The sequence below is a fragment of the Condylostylus longicornis genome, unplaced genomic scaffold (assembly GCF_029603195.1).
Source record: "Condylostylus longicornis isolate FDR11 unplaced genomic scaffold, ASM2960319v2 ptg000018l, whole genome shotgun sequence".
NCBI lineage: Eukaryota > Metazoa > Arthropoda > Insecta > Diptera > Dolichopodidae > Condylostylus > Condylostylus longicornis.
The window spans coordinates 10,079,834-10,100,773 of record NW_026577987.1 but is presented as its reverse complement, the minus strand read 5'-3'; the positions used below and the strand labels follow the sequence as shown (position 1 = coordinate 10,100,773).

The 20,940-nt window shown below is 24.7% G+C and overlaps 1 protein-coding gene across 5 annotated transcripts in view; it reads right to left on the bottom strand.

The window, feature by feature from the left end:
- Positions 1–19,939, bottom strand: part of LOC129606348 (GATA zinc finger domain-containing protein 13-like) — a 54,982-nt gene extending 35,043 nt beyond the window's left edge. The window contains exons 1-3 of one of the 5 annotated variants that reach the window (XM_055516630.1): positions 19,259–19,939; positions 18,975–19,078; positions 16,137–17,189 (exon numbers count right to left, since the gene is read on the bottom strand). In XM_055516630.1, coding sequence (XP_055372605.1) covers positions 16,137–16,665 — 529 coding nt within the window. In that variant the 5' untranslated portion in view covers positions 16,666–17,189; positions 18,975–19,078; positions 19,259–19,939. The other 4 variants (XM_055516631.1, XM_055516632.1, XM_055516633.1 and 1 more) reach the window with 4 other exon arrangements.
- Between the last annotated feature and the right edge of the window lie 1,001 nt (positions 19,940–20,940).

The following is a 20,940-nucleotide window of genomic DNA, read 5'->3' as shown; positions in this document are numbered from 1 at the left end:
CAAATTTTAACACATACTTTATGTAATTATATACAAATATACATACATATTTTTAAGACAGTATAACATTTTTAAAAATTATGAACCTTGTGAACTTGGACCGTACATTTAAAAATTTTGTTATTTTTGCTGTTTTGTTACAATGATCGCATTAAAGCTTTTCATGTGATCTTGAAAACAATAGAAATTTTTTAAAATTTGTAAATGAAGTAGGTACTGTGGAAATCAACATATATTATACAAAAAATATTAAATGAACAAGCATGCATACATTTAAAAAATTTTTACATTTAGTCTCTACTTTTGCTTTTGCATATTGTTAGGGTAATATTAAAAATTAATATATTACAATATTAACTGTCCAAAAATTTTTTTACAATAGGTGAGATTGTTCAAGATTTAGTAGTCACTCACTATTATAAACTTAATTAAAATAAAATACTTGGAATATTTCACCATCATTCCCAACACACTTTACAGAATATGGGCTGCATTTTAACAGATACTTTATCTTTACGTCTTGAATCCTACTGCAATGAAAAAAACTATTTTAGAATTAACTGAATTTTCGTGTAAAATTTTCTTTTTTTCTTTTCATGTGTACATTATTTCTTTCGAGAGCTTTATGAACCAACAAACAAATCAACTTTCCCAAACGGTAACTGTATATGATGTTTTACATATGTAACAATATTATAGTAAATTTAACAATAACAAAGTATATTACGGTATCAAAGTAAATATCCTTTTCTTGTGCGAATAATTTTTTATTTTATTTTTCATTTTTTCTTTTCCATTATAAATGCTCCTTTTTTGGCCTTTATTTTAGATTTTTTCTCTTGTTATATATTTTCATTGTTTGCATTATTATGTTATTTGGAATTCGTATGTGCGTGTACGTAAGTGTATCACAAGGATATCAGTTTATAAAGAAGAGAGTAATATAGCGATAGATTTTGTTTTTTTGTTTTTGTTCTGTTTTGTTTTTATTATTAATCTTGAAAAATTATAAGGAGATTCGTAGCATACTGTATAGTGTGTGCCAAGAGCTTTTTTTCTCTGTTTTATTTTTCTTATATTCTTCTCGTTTTTGGGGCCAAATGCCGGGAGGTGAAACTTTTTACGATTAAAAATTTCTCCATCATATGAGAGGTGTTCGTATATGTAATAATATTTATATGTATATATGAAAAAGTATATATTCGTATACAGTGTGAGAAAGAGGTAAAATGGTATGTGATATAAGAGAAGCGTGCAAACAGTATTTATTTTGTGGTATTTATTATTACTTTTTATTGTGATTTTAAGGAGAAAGAGAGAAAGAATGAAAAAAGTTTTGTTCATTTTATTTTTAGTCATATTAGGTTACTGCTCTGCTCTGAGGGTTTCAGTTCAGTTAATAGTGGTTTTTTCTTTTGGAAAATTGTGTTTTATGGTGTGCAATGTATTATAGTTTAACTTAATTTATTTTTTTTCTATCTTTTTTTTGTTGTTATTTATTTTATGATTTTTTTCTACAAAAAGAAACCTCCCTTATGGGATTCTTGGTATACGAAAAAATTCATGTATGCAAAGACATTGCAAAAGGATCTAAAAGTTCAACCATAATATGCGGTATTTTATTTAATATTTTGTTTATTTTCTTTTCTATTTTATTTTTTGGTTTTAACTTTAACATCATATGAGACAAAGTTTATTATACAGATTGTTGTATGTATATAATTTTTTTATAAAAAGAAAAAAGAATGAAGAATTTTAGCAAATTAATTGAATTAGGATAATAATTTTTCTTTCCGTTTCTCTTTCTATTTACATTCTTACACTCACACGCACACTTATTCTTAGCCCTATTAAATTTTCTACGATTTATAAGGAATTCTATACAGAGTGAGTTATTTTCTCTATTATAATATATTTTATTTCATTTTATAATGTAGATAGAAAATCTTAAAACATACGACATTCATATTTATTTATATTAATCAGGGAGTTCGACTCCTCAAGTAAAAGATAATAAGACAAAATAAAAAAATATTAAAGTAAAAGTGAAATATTAAGAAAAACAATAAAGTTTTCATTATTTTTCTTTAATTTTTTTTTGTTGTTATATTTTTAGAAATGCGAAAAATAACAAAAACAGAAATTATCACCCACCTCTTTAACACCAAAAAAAAAAAATGAATAAAAATTACATTAACAAGAAGATAAAATCAAAATAAAAAATAAAAGTTTGAGGGTGTTAAAGGGATCAGCCTCTGAATTTTAATGTTATCTACACAAAAGAAGAAAAAAATGCTTGATCATTATTGGCGTTAACAGAAAAAATGTTTAAAAGAGTCAATCGCGCGGAAAGTGTTACATTCTTTTCTCTTGTATGTTGTAAACAAATAATTTATGTTGCGGTTGTAAATTTTCCTCAAAATATTTATGATAATTGTCATGTGGTGTAGGAAAATTTTTCTTAAAAAATATTATGATAAATGGTATTTTCTCCAAATTTTGTTTGGTTTATTAAAAAAAAAAAAAAAGAGAAAATATAAAAGGAATTCGAGTAAATTTAAAAATTATTTTTTAATATTTTTTAAAATAAATCTAAAAAATTAAAATAAATTTAAAATATTAAAATAAATTTAACTTTAAAGAAATGTTAAATAAATCAATGGGAACAACTTAGATATGTTATTGAACTGGGAAATACAAAATTAATTCATATTTGTGTAAGTGTTTGTGTTGTTTATATTAGTCGGACAATATTATTCTAAGAAATAGTTATGGCCTTGCAACAAACTCTGTTTATTTTTAATTTATTATTAAAATTTTTAATAGTCTTTATAATCACTTATGATTTTATCAGTCAAACTTTGCCTATCTCAAATTTAGTACATGAATTTAGCAATGTATAATAATTTGAGCTTTATATCGGCACTTTATCATATTCTAAAGTCTTAGCAAATTGTGAAATTTAAATATTCAGAATAGAAGGTTTATCTACTTAAAATAAATTAAATTCTTTAATATAATGTAGATATTTTCTTTGAATGTATTCTTTAATTTCAAGATTATTTGAATATTAATGGTGACGTTATTTTTACAACCGTCAAACGTAAAACGCGAATTGAGAAATTTGAAACATATATTCTTTAATATTTAAAGCTATATTACATCTCTATTACCGACGACATTGCATACAATGTATATGAGGTTATGTGATAACACCAAATTTCACATGTTGAGATATTTTTCGGTATGCCTGCCTATCTGTCTATCTTTTAGTCTGACCATGCAGATAAGTATCTCAAGTTCAACTGCACTGATTTTCACGAAAATTAATATCTGAATTTTAATCGAGGATGAAATAGTTTAATTAACGCTTGGGATATGTCACGTCTCGGGAACTGGACATTTATTACGAGCTGATTTTACGTTTTTGCCTCTATCTAAGGAAATAATCAGCGTATTTTTCTGAAATTTTATATAATATAAGCTTACTCTGAAAGCACAGAAACTATCAAAATTTTGTTGAAATTTAATATTTACATTCTGTTCGCTATCGGCAATAACTGACGAATTTTTCAGGGAATAAAGAAAGGCATGTTAGCTAAAAGATTACTAGTGTCCCCAAAATTTTGACGAAACATTTAAAGGAAATTTTCGTAATATTTTTTAGAGTTTTCTGTACACTAAGCAATACACCTTGATGATTGGTCACGTGCTTACCACATCAGGTTTTTTCAAACCAATTTAAACTTAAATTTTTATACATAATAATCTTGAAAATTTCCACAGTTTTGTATTTTAAATGAATTTTTTTCGAATATCAGCAACATTCATAAAGAGTAAATATAAATTAAGAATTTAATATTTAAATACCTAATATTTGCTTTTCTAATTCCAAATTTAATTTTAAACAAATTTAAGTTTTTTTTTCTATTCGATATTATAGTCAATGCATATAATATGAAAAATAATTTATTCCATATTTTCTATTTCAAAAAATTTCAATTACCTACATGTCTACATGTGATTTTTTTACTTTCTCTTGCATGTAGATCCTAATTTTAAATTTCATTTCTATTGACAAATCTAATATGTATTGAAAAGGAAACAAAAAGAATTTTTATCACTAATATTTTTTCTTATTTTTTATGAAATTAGAGCTGAAAATCAACAAAAATGTAGGTGGCAGAATTCTAGAGGATGAAAAATTTTCAGATTATTCAATTTATGATTTTTTTTTTTGTAGAAATTTTTTCTTTCCCTTAAAAATAAAACAAGAAAAATGACTAAAATTCTATTTAATAAAGCAACGTAAATCCTTTGCGAAAAAATCAAACCTCGTAATGCGACTAAGAAATACTAATACGAATTACGTATATTTGTATTTGCGTACATAGTCGACTATGTGTATATTGTTCAGTTATATAATTAATCTCACCTTAAAAATAGCAAAAAATGAAATAGCAAATGAGTTGGGTTTGTTAATTTTAGGATATTCATAATTCAATTCCATATTCAAAATTGTCTTTCACTAGTATATTTTATTGCATACACCTTGGAGGACCATTAAGAATAACTCGGAATGAAAGTTTACAGAAAAAAGTTTACTTAATTTTTGAGTTTTTTCAGGCTGCAATCGAAGATGGAAATGAGCTTAAGATAAGTATTGATATGTAGGTTCATGTTAGGATACATGAACCTACATATTACTTGAAATAAAGGAATGAAACGTCACCTTTTTGCTTTTATGAAACTTCTAAAAGCCTAACAACGTGTATAAAATGCGTTTCTGACGAGCTTGATGCAATAGATTGTAAAATTAGTTCATATTCCTAAAAGTATAACAATCTGCAATAATACACCAATTATAAATTGAAAAATTTCATCGATGGAATGAAAATTTTATAACATTAATTTTAAAATACATATGTATACGAATAACACAGAAAGTCTTAAAAATAGAAGAAAATTCCATGTCCTAGGAAAATATTTGGTATAAAAATAAAAAGTCAAAACTGAGAAAAGGTAGAATTTTCACATCATCATTATTCAATCATCAAATATGGTGCGTAGGTAGACTAATTTTTCATTCCACTATCCTCAAAGATTTTGTTTTTTACTTTTTATGTTATACAGCTATCTGAAATTCTAGACATTTTTTTCAAAGGATAAGATTTGCCTCTTCATTCCTTTTTCTATTCATGTTATACAGCAACGATTTTTCTGTACTAAGAAAATCTGAGAAAAATACTACAAATGTGATTCGAATATTAGAATTTACGATAATGTATGTTGATTTGGGATCCGTTACAAATAAATGAAGAACGAAACGTTACCAAGAATAATTTCCTTTACCAAGAGTTTGTATAACTCTTTCTGAATAAATAATTAGTTTGTAATTCATTCCAAAAAATTGGGAGTCCAACTCAAATATTTCATTTGGAGTTCAAAAAAATAAATTTGATTATTTGATGTTGATATGTTTAAATTTATTTTTAATATTTTTGGTTGGTTAAACTGCATTAGAGCTGCCTAAGTATAAAATGGATAATACTTCAAAAAATTTTAACCAGTAATTAATAAAAATCGAAAACTTAATATATATTTAACCACAACCGCGTTATAAATGAGAATCTGCCGGGTTGAAGCTTGGAATATCACCAGGATTTTTAGTTATGAATTCAGAAAAAAATTTCAGAAAAACTCTAAATGAATAATTGATTCACAATAAACCAATTTAAGTAATCCAAATAAAGGTGATCTCAATAAGCCTTTACAGATTCAATATTAAATATTGTAATTGCTAGTTTGCATCAAAAATTTCTCCATGAAACACATTTTGAAAGTAATCTTATCTTATGATATCAGTTGTCAGCTAGAGATTTCTTTTTTTCATTTCATTGCACGTATAAGTATTTTTTTGTGCGTAAATTTCCAAATTTTCTTTCGCACCTACTCAACATTTCTTTCGTTCCCTATGTTGAAACATGACAATCTGAAATGATGAAAGCAATAAACAAGGAAGACGGAAAAAGAGAAATAAGAACATATAAAAGGATATTCACGTACATGGAAATCCTTGTATTTATCAAGTTTCAAGGATATTATTTTTTTTCTGATTCAGACTGAATATGTTGTATTCAGAATATGTAAAAAATTCAGGTGAATTAGCTTTGATCAACTTAAGATTTCAATCAATTCTTCAAGAACAATAAAAGTATATATTTTAGAAGTTGTTACAGTTTGATGTTTTATAAACGAATAGATGAATTCATACCAAAACTAATCGAATATTTAAAATTTACGATCCCAATAATTTGCCAACGGTATTATTTTTTAAGATGCTTTTGCTAACTTAAGTTTTTCTATATAGTAAACACTTAAATAAACTTCTGAAATAAAGTATACTTTTATTATAATAAACTTTAAATTAAATTCAACAATCAAATCAACCTAAATTATTTCACTAAAAATGGGTGGGAAACCATGTATGTTTAGTTGATAGAATCCTTTTAACAGCAAACTTTTGACATTGGCAACAAGATGAGTTAGATAGTGATTCCTTTCTTCTTAATTTAACAAAATAATTCAATTAATAAATTACGTTGGTAAATTTAAAGAAATCAAAAAGAAAAAATGTTAAAATCCTTGACAAAATTTATGATGGCCAAGTCGTTGGTATTATAAGTCTATTTAATAAATTATCTTATAAGTAATTAAAAAGATTTCAAAAGGGAAAATTTTGTTTGAACAATGAAGAAATGTTATCCCGTAAACATTGTTTAACCTCTGCAATCACTGTCTATTCCAAGTTGTAATTCCAAAAAATCTTCAAATTTAATTTTCGATTTAATTTAAAATTTTGAAATTGAAACTTTAAATTCCTTGAATTTATAGAAAAAGTTTTTCAATTTTAACTCATTTAATGAATTTTATTTTCCTTTCTTTGCATTTTGACTTTTTCTAGATTTGCTTTATTTGCAATCCAGGTTATTTTCACATGCCTTAAATTTGTTTCTGAAAATTGGAAAAAATTGAGCGATAGGTTGAAATCGTTCATTCCCCTTCTAAGTGTTTTATAAAATTGTTTTTCAATTTTTGTGATACACTTCGGTTTCCTATATACTTTTAATAATTGTTGAAAGCGGTGGCTATTATTTTTAATGGTATTTGGAAAAGTGATATGAGTGTAAGGTTTAGAGTCTATGTACACTAGTAAGCGAACCTGTTTTGTAAGCGAGTAATTTGATTCCTCCTAACTCTTTGATTTTTACAATTATTGTATGAAAAAATCTTTCCTTAAATGATATTATAAAAGTACAACACAAATTCAAATATCCTATATAGTTCATTTGATCAACGATAAAATTTCTCAGTCTTGTTATAATTAGTTTTCAATATACGTATTCCAATATTTTCGATTGATTTACACAAAAACTTTCATTTTGTTAATAATACATTCAGATTGCAAAACAAAGAAGAAGAAAAAACAAGAATTTTGAATTTTTGCTTTAAATTCTGATGAATCCTTTAGAATAGAAAAAAAATCGCCTTTAGTTCTCTAACCAAATACTGTTTACAAAATATTACATGAATAACACATAAACACAAAGAATTAAAAAAGCACTAGCAAAACACACAAAAGATTACAAATAAAGGGTAGATATGGGTCAGAAGTCCTCTATACATCGTTAGAAATAATTTCTAGTGAATTATTGAAAAGCAATATTTATGAAGGATATTTTAATAGAATTTTCTGTTTATTTTAAAACCAATATTAAATAAATACTGATACGAGTGTATATAAATACATTGTATATGTAAGGAATTCGATTGAAATCGATTTTCCCTGTTTTTTTTTGGTTTTGGAAAAAAAGATGAATATTTTGTTAAAACACTTTTGGTATATAGTTTTTGGTTTTCAATATTATTATTCAGTGAGATAAAAAAAAATATTTGAAGAGAATTTTGTTTATTTTTATCCTGGAAAAATTTTTTGGGTTCGACTGATACATTTTGATAAGCTTATAAAAATTGTAAAACAATTTTTGCTATCGTGTACAAATTGCATGTATATATATACATTTATTTCGTTATTTTTGTACAGGGTGGTCCCATTTAAGTGTTATAGCTTTCGGGAGGTGATTCGCTGGAGTTTTTAAAACAAAAAAACCCGCATGAATGGGAGGGGGGGCGATTTGATTTGACGAACTAAATTTAGGTGCTTTTATATCGTTGCAGCTCGCATTCAGGTAAAAATCAGACTCAAGACCCATTTATTTATGCATCAGACCCATTTACTTGTATTTTTCAATTGGTATAATCATCTTTTTTAAAAGTATCGAAAAAATTTTTTACATTACTCATTAATTCGCCGGTGAAACGGCTGGTGCACCATGAAGTTTATGTATTGAAAACATTTAAAGGATAATGTAGCTCATCGAGAAAAAAAAATGCTGGCCTTTTTTGAGATAATTAGCGTTTTTTAAAAATCTTTCAATTTTCAATTGGAAATTTTCAGTTTGCGGTGCTATTACTTGATTACTTGATGAGTCTGACATCGAACAGGAAAACATGAGTCTGAAAAAATCTTTTAACATCTTTAAAGCTATAATGAATATTTGCTGGACAGAACCAGCCCGATTTTTTAACTCTCCGAAACTATCCCCAGATGACATAATACGGGAATTAACCCCGCATAAGGTGGTCAATAACACTCTTATGCGATAACTCCATATGACATGAATTTAGAGTTTCAGTCAAATATGAATAAAAAAAATAAACAGTAAGTAATAGAGTAAATAAAAAATGGGAAAATTACTAAGGATATGCTTCAATTAAAATTCAAGAAATTAAAATAAACAAGCTTACAATGGTATCGCAACATTATTAAAAACTTATTATCAAAAAGGGTCTTCAAATTGACAACTACAATTAATAATAATTTTAATGGGATCAAAAGATTACCTACGATCCTGTGACTACCCAAAAATCACACAATTGAGAGGAAGCTTTTTCTGTAACTTTTCTCATATGACGAAATTTAAAAATTGCATATTCTTTTTTCATAGCCATGAAAACTTACTGAAAAATCAAGAAATTCAATTTGTGAAAGCATTGTAATTGATTTCAGGAAATTTTGGTTGGAAAACTAAAAATGATGTATGAAAAAATAAGGTAATCCTGGTTGATGGTTGCCACGATTAAGAATTTAAAACTCAAGTATAGTATATTACACAACTATGACAACTAAAAATTACATTGTATTAATGGTGCATAATGACTATACATTGTAAACAAAATAAAACTTTACTGAACGTAAGTAGCAGCCCGCCACAACCCCAAAACAAATGTCAACTAATTCAAAAATTCTATAACTCAGTAAAATTTATTTTCATTCAGCTATGTCTGAACTAATTTCAAGCATATATGCATATTTAAGAAATATGTTTACATATTATTGCAAAAACGCCTTCCTTTTTCCATAATTTAAAATTCCCCTGAAGAGCTAGAATAATTTTTATTACTTATTGTCAGCGGCGAATCTACAAACATTGCAAAACAAAAAGCTGAAAATTCTAGGCTTTAAGTATATGAGTAATCTTGCACTCAGTTGAGTAGAATCGGTTTTTTGGAAACCGTGTAGGGCACTGAATAAGTCAGAATCGAGTCTACTTATTGTTTCACTATCAAAAGTTGTTAGTTGGAAATTAAATTGTTTTGAAACCATACTAATGTACTTCAACCAATCTACTTTTACAAACTAATCATATATATACTTAAATCGATTTAAAATAAACTTTCAGATTTCTATTAAATTGAAAATTATTTGAAAATTTTTAATTACCCACTTTGAAATCGTGGTACGTACCGATAGAAATTATATGTTATATAGCAAGTTAATGTCAATAAAAGGATAAATGTAAAATTTACTTTGAAATTTAAATATTTAAATTCTCACTTTAAATATTTATAAAAACTAAATAAAAACAAAAATGAAAAACTATTAATTAGTTTTCGGATTTAACGGAAAAAGTATAAAAAAACTCCTACATAAAAATTACATTACATGACAAATTGAAAGCGAACGTTATTTATTTTATTTAATTAATCAGATATTCGAAAAGCCCCAAAGGCATTAAAAAATTGCACTGTATCAAGCGACATTACTATAGCTATATTTACATACGCACTAACAACATTTATTTTTATATTTAAAAATAAAAAAATACTCAATTCCTCCTATTCGAAATGGTGTTTTCATGCACAAAAAAAAATTTATAAAATAAAAATACTGACCAAAGAAAAGTTTTGCTAAAAAGCTAAAAGGCTTTGATATCCTTTGAACTAACAAACTACAACTATACATACTCAACAACTTTTTTTTAATTAATTACATCGAAATGAAAATTGTAAAAAAGAAAAACACAAACATAGTTGAGTTTTTTTCCCTCATTTTCACTAGGATATTCCGTTCTGACCTTTTCCCCATTGAAACTTTTCCATAGTAAATAATTCAAAAAGTTTGAAATTTCACATTTTCACATATACAAATATGTGAACATTGCGAATATCCTATTACAAAAATGTGGGAAAAAATTTGTTGTGGACTGCCATTATCCATTGCCGTTTTAAAAATAAAACGATAAAAAAAATTCCGAGCAATACTAACGATAAAATTGAAAATGATAGTTAAAATGGTTTTCTTCGTATTTATTTTTTTTTTTGTGTGTATTCCTAAAAGAGTTTCCACTGCTTTAAATGAAATATAAAACAAATTGATTGATTTTAATTTAATTATTTACCATTTGAGATCGTTAAATTTTCCTCCTGCATTCCTCCTATATAGAATGTACTTATATTTGTATTATAATTGAGGATTCCATTTGAATTTTTATATTTGCTTAACATTATGATGCTTTGTAAATATTTTTGTTATCTTAGTGCTGCATTGCAAAAATTAATTTACCTTTTAAACTCATTTATGCATTATTCTATGCGTGTGTAATAGGAAAAAAGGTTAAAGCTCATTAGTGATTCATATTGCAACACTACAATCAAATTCAGAAAGTAAAAGTAAATAATGAATCGCCGAATCGAAAAGAATAGTCTTAAATTATTTTGAAAAAGGACTCATTGTTTTAATAATATATTTTCATAGTTCAAAAATGGAAAATATAAATTCATGAATTGATTGTGAGAAAACAATAAAAACCAAAGCGATGTTTTGGGTTTTAATGTTTTTCTAACATGCCAAAAATCTATTTTAAAAATTGTTTCAGCACATTTTACAATATTATTTATACGCAACCCATTATAAATTTAGACTTAACTGTAAAGGTTAATCACAGGGTGATTCAAAAAGGTATAGAACAACATATACCATTGAACAGCATCGAAAATGGGTAAAATTTTTGTGCCGAGCTATGTGCGAAATCTCAAGGGTTTTCGATTTATAGGGATTTTCACGAAATTTTTACTTATCCAAGTTTTTTTTTATTATGACTTGCATTCTAAATAGGATAGGGATTTCAAACAAACAGTTTTTCAAAGGCCTAGCAAAAGGGTTTAAAATAAATAGGTTACTCGATTCTGTATTTTATGTACCTGTGCAATACCAAGCATTCGAACTTTAGAGAAAATCAAGTTTTTCACTTGTTTTATTTTTTTAGTTTTTTCTAACCAGATAACTTCGTAAGGTATTTTATGAACCTTGAAATTTTTTTTATAGAATGTTGCCCTGCTGCTTAAACTTTAATTTAAGTCCTCAAATATTAAAAAATTCCTTTTGGTATCTTCTAAAGACCCAAAATTCTGTAAGCCACAAATTCAATTAAAATCAAACCAGATGTTGCTAAAACTAAAATTAAATTCAATTTAATATTCCTTTATTCAATAATTTTACAAATTTCTCAAAACAAACACAAAAAATTTTTTATGAAATTTACCTATGTAATTCGGCAAATATTTATGTTTTCCTTCTATCAAATCCATTTCTATTCAATCGCATATTTGAATTTTTTGCTTACATGGAACACCTCTTTAATTGGATTAACCGTATACCAATTTTTTTAGAATCAAGATAGCTTTTGTAGAAATATGTTTGAAATTTATTAATTCCATTAAACTATTTATTAATAATTCATTAGCTTCATAATGTTAATATCATATTATTTACAAACTCCATTTTGCTAAAAAAAGTCAATTTTCCTATTAAAAAAAATTTCTTTTCAATTAAAATAAATGTCAAAATTTGTATGGCATGTCTTTAAAAATTCGCTCCAGGTGGATAATTTTAATAACAACAGATGCCAAATGGTGTGTACATTTCGAAAGTATTTTTTTCAAATTTTTAAATTGCACCCAATCTCAGAAAAATGCATTTAAAAATTTCAAACCATATAGGTACCATTTCTTACAAAAATTGGCAAAAATAAAAAACCTATCAATTTTCTTTACCAAGAAAAGTTTCGAAAAAAATTTTTTTGATTACTAGATTTTTTTTGTAATTCAAAATTCTAGTTTTTCTTTTCAAAAATTTCAAATTTTTTTAAATCAATTTTTATTCTTCAAATTAAAAGTTTGTATAAAATTTTCGTTTCAATTTTATTTTTATTTGTTCTTTTTGATAAAAACATTAAAATTCGAATTTTTTTTGTCAAAATAACGGTTCTTAAAAATCTCAAGTGTGTTTTTTCGAGTGACTCTTGTCATCAAAGATTAATTATAGTCGATAATTATAGAGCTTAAAATCAATAAAAATACTGCCTCTAAAATCTTAACATAGAAATGGTTTTTTGTGCAACATCTTCTGTACCATTTAAAATTTTTTATGTTTGAAGTCTTAAATTAAAGCTTAAGCAGCCGGGCAAAATTCTATAAAAAAAAAATTTAAGGTGTTAAAAAAATTTCTTACGAAACTAACTGTTAGAAAAAACTGAAAAAATAAAACAAGTGAAAAACTTTCTAAAAAAAATGTTCTCTAAAGTTCGAATGCTTGTTATTGCGCAGGTATATAAAATACAGAATTGAGCAACATGTCTATTTTAAGCCCTTTACTAGGCATTTCAAAAACTGTGTTTGAAGTTCCTATCTTTTTCAGAATGGAAGTTATACTTATAATCAAAAAAACTTGGACAAATAAAAATTTCATCGAAATTCGTTAAAATCCCTGTACTTAACTCCAAATTCCTTGAGATTTCCCACCTAGTCCGGAGTAAAAGTTTTACCCATTTTCGATCCTCTAACCAATGGTATATGTTGTTGTATACCTTTGTGAATCACTCTAAATATAGACATATGTAATATGATGCAATAAATTTAGGAACATTGCCATTATAAAGTTTCCACATGAAGGGAAAGTATAATTTGTTCACACAAAACAGAAAAATTTCTCTTATTTAGCGCTAATTACCTTTACTTAATTGAAAAGTATTGTTGATATGTTAAAATTATAGGCCCTTTACAAGGTGAAACATTTTTTAACATATTCGAGGCCCAAAAAAATATTATTTTTCTTTTTTAATGCTATTAGCTTTAAACCATTTTGAATAATTTTTTAATGAGAAAACCAAATAAAATATAATTACAACCCTAATTTTGAAGAAAAACTCATCATTATTTTACTTGTTAATTTTAACATAAAAATGTTATAAGTATTAAAGTTTTAAAAAACTTTAATTTCAAAAATTTTGCGATTCCCTTTTTTCGCAAGTACAATATAAAACAAAAAGGAAGTAACAAAAAATAAAAAACAAAAAGATCTCATGTAACATAAAAACACAACCTTTTTTTTAATGCTACAAAAACACCACAAAATGTCCTTTTCAAAAATTTATGCTTACCCCGAGTCCTGATAACCTTAATATGCAACACAAAACAAGAAAAGAAAAAACAAGCAAATGTTAAAAAAAAACAACAAGGCAATAACCAAAAACTACACAGTTTTCATTTAACCTTAACCAGACTCAACTCTCTAGAACCGAATTAAAATCGTTCCTTTCCCCTCCTTACATTTTTCCATAAAACATGAAGATGAAGTTAAAAGTATCCTGTCCAGCAAGAACACAAAAAATACGAAAAAAATATACATATAACAAAAATGACAAAGATTTTAATATTCCAAATTCAAAATAATTTTGTATTCTGTGGTTTCAAGTGTAATGGAAATTTTTCCTTTTCCTCCATTTTTTCGGTACATTAAAATTCCTAAAAAAATTGTATATTCCAATGCAATTTGCAAATGCGCTTATTATACCACCCCGTAAAACTCTTTATCTACAATAAATTTAAAACCATTGAAAACTATTCTGCCAGCCACTCTACAATAATAAAAACAAAATAATAAAAAACAGTACCAGAAGGAGAAATAAAACATTTGTAAAACTACAGTACAAATAATTTTCATTCAGTCTATTGTCCTTTACCACAATAAAACATAAAAAAAAGCCAAATAAAAAGAAAAATTTTAAATTAAAATTTGAGCAAGAAACAAAACTGGGTGTCATTTTCCCACACATTTAAACATAAAAAAAAAAATTATTATAATATTCGAGAATTTATAAATATAGAATATAAACGGCAGGATAAATTTCTTCATACACTGTAAAAGTTAAGGACTTAAAAATTAAGGCTGCCTTGAATTTTTTGCTGCTATCTGAAGAAGTAACATCAAAATAAATATGTATTGAGTTTTATATACGAATCTTAATATTACAGCTGTAAATATTGTTCAAAATCGGAAACATAAATATTGGGATTATGCAGTAGACTTTATAAAATGCAAAAGTAGCATAACAAGAGATTCCGCCAACTGAAATCAAAAATTGTGCATTTGCACGTATAATTGTTAATACGCTAAAAGAACTATGCATATATAAATATGCATGAATGTAGTATTAAAGAAGAGCATAATTATACAATAATAAAATTAAAAATAATTATTGAATTATTTAAATTGTCTTTAAAAGGACACTGCCAATAAGAAGATTGTTGTAAATGTACGTAACCAACAAGGGGATACTAATTAAGTTGTACTTATTATGATAGCGAATTATAAATTGTGTGTATAAACAGTGAATCGCTATAAAGTGTTAAAAAAAATAAGAAAATAATATAAGTATATGGTAATTAAAAATTTACGAACTTTTCCTTTGATGTTAACAAGATTCAACTTTTTTATACCGAATAATTTATTTTAAGTCATTTATTCGCGCGCCAAACTTGCTTTTACGTTTAACTAAAACCATAGTTCATAAAAATACTAACATTTTGATCTTTGGAAATTATTTGATCTTCGGAGAAAACTTCATTAAAATCAATTGAATTGAACATTAACAAAACTGGCATGAAATTGTTAGATTATGCCAAAATTTAAAAATTCAGATGTAAATTATATTTTAAGAAAATATAGTAATTCATGCGGCATTGTTTGCTCATTTTATGCCGAAACCTTAGAAAGCATTCTTGTTTTCTTCAGGTTACTCAACTGAAGTGTTTAAAAAAATGGAATTAAATAAAACTTAAATATATCATGAAAAAAATTTATGGAGAGCAACCCTTTCAGACAAAAAAATTATTCATTCTAAACTAGTTACCAATTAGAAATTTGTTAAAGATTTATTATATTTTATTCTAAGCGCGATTTCCAAGATCAATGAAAAATTTTTCTTAATTCTTCTTGATTTTAAAAAACAAGGTAGGTTTCAAAGTCAAAAACATCTTCTCTTACAGAATTCAGGTAATTGAAGTTTTTCTGATTTTTTTTTACTTTTCTTGTTCGGAATCACCTTGTAAAAGCAATGTGGAGAAAGTATACATATTCAACTACATATATATATGACCAAATTATAACTATATATCACTATACATACATATATTTTCTCTTCTATTATACCCTTTTCGTTAGTCCGTGTTACATTGACGACATTTAACTTTTTGTGAAAAATTTTATACAATAATATACATTATATATACAAGTATGTATAAAATGAACTCATATTATATACTTACATACATACTATTCAAACAAAAATATATTATTGTTATATAAGCTAATATAATACTTTAGAACAGTATAATGTATTTACTTATACACATAATATATATCCATAAATATATAAAAAATAAAATACACTTACCAATTGTTTTTGTCCATTGGGCTTGTGGCCGCCAATCTGGATAATGTTTTGGAAATAAATTTCGTGTCCAATATGTATGCAGTACAACCTTATAAACCACTAGACGGTCCGGTGAACAATCACTTAAACTTTGTATATTTATATTATCATTATTATTATTATTATTATTGTAATTATTGTTATTGTAATTGTTATTATTGTAATAATTATTATTTTCAAAATATTTTGTATAATTAAAATTTACATTATTATTGTTATTGTTATTATTATTTGAATTTATATCATTATTAAATTGTAATGGATATGTTGATATTTTGGCATCGTTGCTACCACTACCAATATTATTATTATTAATTTCATCAAATGATAATGATGATGTTCCATGATTATAAGTTGCTGCTACAACTGATAAACTTATTGGAGAATTAATATGACAGTTAAATAATAGAAATGATAAAATCAATAAATTTGAAGGGGAATTTTTTAGCCAAAACATTTTTATTTCTAATTTATTTTTAGATTTCTTCATAATTCTTTTATTTTTTAATTTTTGGTTTTTAATAATTTTGTACTTCCTGCAATATTATTATTTATTTTTTTTTATTTTTATTAAATTATTTTCAAAATTTTTCATATATTTTTTTCTTTTTCAGTTTTAAATTATAATAAAGTGGCAATAATTTTCTTTTAAATTCTTAATAATTTTGAATTTATATTAATTTTTGTTTTTAGTTTTCCTGGAATCCCCAAAAAAAATTTTTGTTTTTCTTTTCACTATAAATTATATTTTTATTTTGGGGGAAAAATTTTTAGTTTTCATGTTGTTGACAAATGAAAAACGAGAAAATATGTACGATAGAAGTGGCAAAATGAAAAAATCACGTTCTTGTTGTTGTTTTTTGTTTTTTTTTTATGTTATTTTGAGTCAATTCTTAGAAAGTTCATTAAAAATAATAGCATTATTTAGTTAAAGTTTATAATTTATTTTAAAAATTAGAACAAATTTTAGAATGAGTCACTAAGTATATATACATATGTATTCCAGGAGGTCCTCTAAATTTATAACAAGCAAATGATAGAACAAAAGAAAAATAAGATTCAAAAATAAAAAAAATTTTTAAAAATTAAAAAAAAAAAATAATAAAATGGAAAAAAAACAAGTCAATTATTTAATTAAAAGTAAAAATATATACAATATGCAATTCATAATTCATTTTACGAATATTTTTTAAACTAATTAAATAATTTAAGTTTTGTATGGAATAAATAGCGAAGAAATTCACTCCACCTAATTACATACGACTATCAAATTTTGGACATTTATTTGAAAATTAAGGGAACATGATTAAATATTCTATAAAGAATTTTATACCCTCATGATAAATGTTCATTGAAAAATATGTTGCTTTAATAAGAAAATTTTGTTTAATTGTTATGGCAACTACCATTAAAAATGCATGGTCTTATCTGCTTTAAATTTACTCCGAAATCCTTTACTTTACATAGTTGGTTTTATTATTATTGGGTTATAAATTCATTTTGATTATACTTAAGCTTAAAAATTTAGATTCGTACACATAATTCAGGAAGAGATTTGCATGCGGAAATTTATTAGACGTATTGAATCTTCGATAACCGAAATTTGAAATCGTATTTCTAAATAATATAATTAGAGTTAAAAGTAAAACCAAAACAAGACGAGCTACTTTAGCTATATATATTTATGTGTCAAAACTCTTGTTTTGCATATAAAACTTAATTAGTAGACATTCAAGAACTACAAGATTTTCATTAAAACTTTACTTTTAACGGAACTGTTGCAAAATTAAAAAATGACCTAAAATGTAATGACTTATTACGCACTTATTACGTGATGCAATCGAAATCTACTGTAATCTACGTACTCCAAATTCTTTGATGTGTGATCAGCTGAGATAAATTACAACACTCTTTGCCAAAAAAGGACAAAAATTTTTAAAGTTAATCTAGAAGATTAATTAATTTTCTGCTTAGTCGATTCGAATCATTGCTAGATTAAAAAATCAATGTTTAAAGTATTTAAGTTCGTCTTAATAATTGAAATATAAAAAAAATCAAATATCCACCACATATTATACGTCAATTTCTAATAATATCCAAACCACAGCTCTAATTACAATTCAACTCGGATCACATGAAATTTCCATAATACTAATTATTATTTTGTATAATACAAAGATCAAAATTATTCTTAATCTAGCAAATTTATTTTAATAATTAAGTTGGGTACATGACTACCATTAACTTTCAGCCGAAATAATTCAATTAATATTTTTTCATCATCTACTTTCTTAATCTCAAAAGTATATTTAACTTAATTAAGTTTTATAAGAAAAATATTTTTTTTTTCTCTTTTTATTGAACAATTATATTTCACCTACATATTGTTATTATACCAAAATATTTCGTTTACATAAATTAATACTCATATTATGTACATATACCTACATACAAGTATAAGAATTTTTTTCATTTAAATATACATATTTGAAAAGCAAAGAAAGAAAAATTTTTCATATATGTAGATAATTTTTACCTGCTAAAACCTTGACAAATCATGAAAGAACAAAACATTAACACACAAAAAAAATTTTCTTTTATATTTTCAATTTTCTCAAAAATTAAAGATTCATGAGAAAAAGAAATTAAGGATACAAAAGAATTTTAATTCTCTAAGGAATCGTTAAAAATCTATACATTTTTGAAATTGAGCAATCTTCCAAATGTCAATTATTAAAATTATAATAACTAATAACATATTTATAATATTTTTTAATAATGTACAAAAATTAGGAATACCTGTACTACAGAACTCAATTTACTACTGAAATTTTTGTTTTTTATGCGTGAAATGCAGTAACAGTTATTGTTTCCTGATTTAAAAACATCTCAAAGCAAATTTCCTAAAATATACAAAATTAAACAAAAAATAATTGAATAATTTAATTAAAAAGCATAAATAATTAAGAGAAACTTGTGCTATACTTATAAGAAATATTTTAAATTTTTACACAAAAATTACTGATTAATTAAGTATAATTTAAAAAAAAAAATTGCCGGTCAACAAACTTGTTTTCATTTACTTCATGAATTTTCAATTTAAGTAATTAAGCAAAAAAAAAATTTTTTCTGTACATTTTTAACCACCTTAAAAGTCTCTATAAGCATATAAATCGAAATTCGGATAAATATTTCACTTAAAATTAACCACAAATTTTAAATTTTCCAAATATGTATTTTAAATTCCATTTTATGAAATTTTTTTATTTTTAAGTTTTAATTTTTTATATATTCTTGGCCGTCTTTTCTCTTTGATTATTTAACAGTTTTTATTAATTTAATTTTCACCACAGTATACATATTATATTAAAAATATTTGAAATTTCTTTTTTTTTTCAAAAATTTAAAAAAGAAAAAAAATCACGCAAATCACGTTCCTATGTACACCACATACAAAATAACGAACGAGTTTGAACAACGAGTCGAAAGCAACTGTTCTATATTTAGAAATTTGAGTTCTATTTCAACGATACAATAATATGAAATTTTCCTCTCTCACTCTTCTTTCCCCTTAATCAAACAACAATATTATTCTATTTTTCTCACATATAAAATATTTTTCTCTTTCCTCTCTATTTATAAAAATATCAGTGAGTGTGAAAAATAAGAGTTTTTAAAATTCCAAAAGAAATTAATTTTTTTTTGTTTTATTCATAAATGATATACAAAAATATTTTTCCATATGTTTTTTTTACAAATTTCACTCTTTCTCTACCATACAGCCATCACTAGTACACTGTTGTTTTTCTACTCAAATTATTAATAAATAAATCCTTTGTTTATAATTTGCAGATTACACAAAATGAATTTTTGTTTTTTTGTTTTAAATAAAATAATAAGTAGAACTTTCCATACCTCATTGAGTAAATGTGTGGAATGATTTAGTTCTGCGCAATTGAGAAAATTTCTCATTATATTTTACGATGAGAAAAAAAATTATTTGTACATACATTTAATTTAAATAGCATACATGTATGTATTTTAACCTCTCCTTGAGTGAAATGAATTAAAAATATTTTCGAAAATAAATGAGAAAAATGAATTGTTTTTTTGGTATAGCGGGAAAATTAACAAAACAAAAACTAAAGAGAAAATAACATGTGCGTTTTTTTAATGTTTATTATATACATACATCTATATATGTATATACAATCAGATTATATATGTACATACAAAACATTAAATTCATAATATATGAATATTTTTCGGAAGTGTATTAAAGTGGAAATTGAGTGTATCGTATATGGTTGATTTTTTTTTTTAAATTTTTCATGAAAATTCTTTCCAGTAAATCATAGAAATGTGAAAAGTAAAAGAAATAAATTTACAAAATGTGCAACTAATGATCTGGAAATGTTATGAAAAAATTTTTCAACTTTATTTTTGTTTTTCGTTGTTCTTTTTTTTAAACTTATGCTACAGTGAATTTAATTATATGAGATTTTCAATGTTCTTTCTGTTGTTTTAGGAAGCATTTGAACATTTATATTTTGTTTTAGTTCCTGTAGGAATTGATTAAGTTATCAACAGAGTAAGAAAAAAAAAGTTTTTTCTTTCGCTTTTATTTTTTACATATTATACCTTTCACTTTATGATTTTGTTTCTACATTATATGAACATTATTTATAAAAGTTGACATATTTTACAAGAAGTAAAGTTAAAAAAGAATTTTCCTACATAAGTTAAAGATTATTAAAATGTTTTT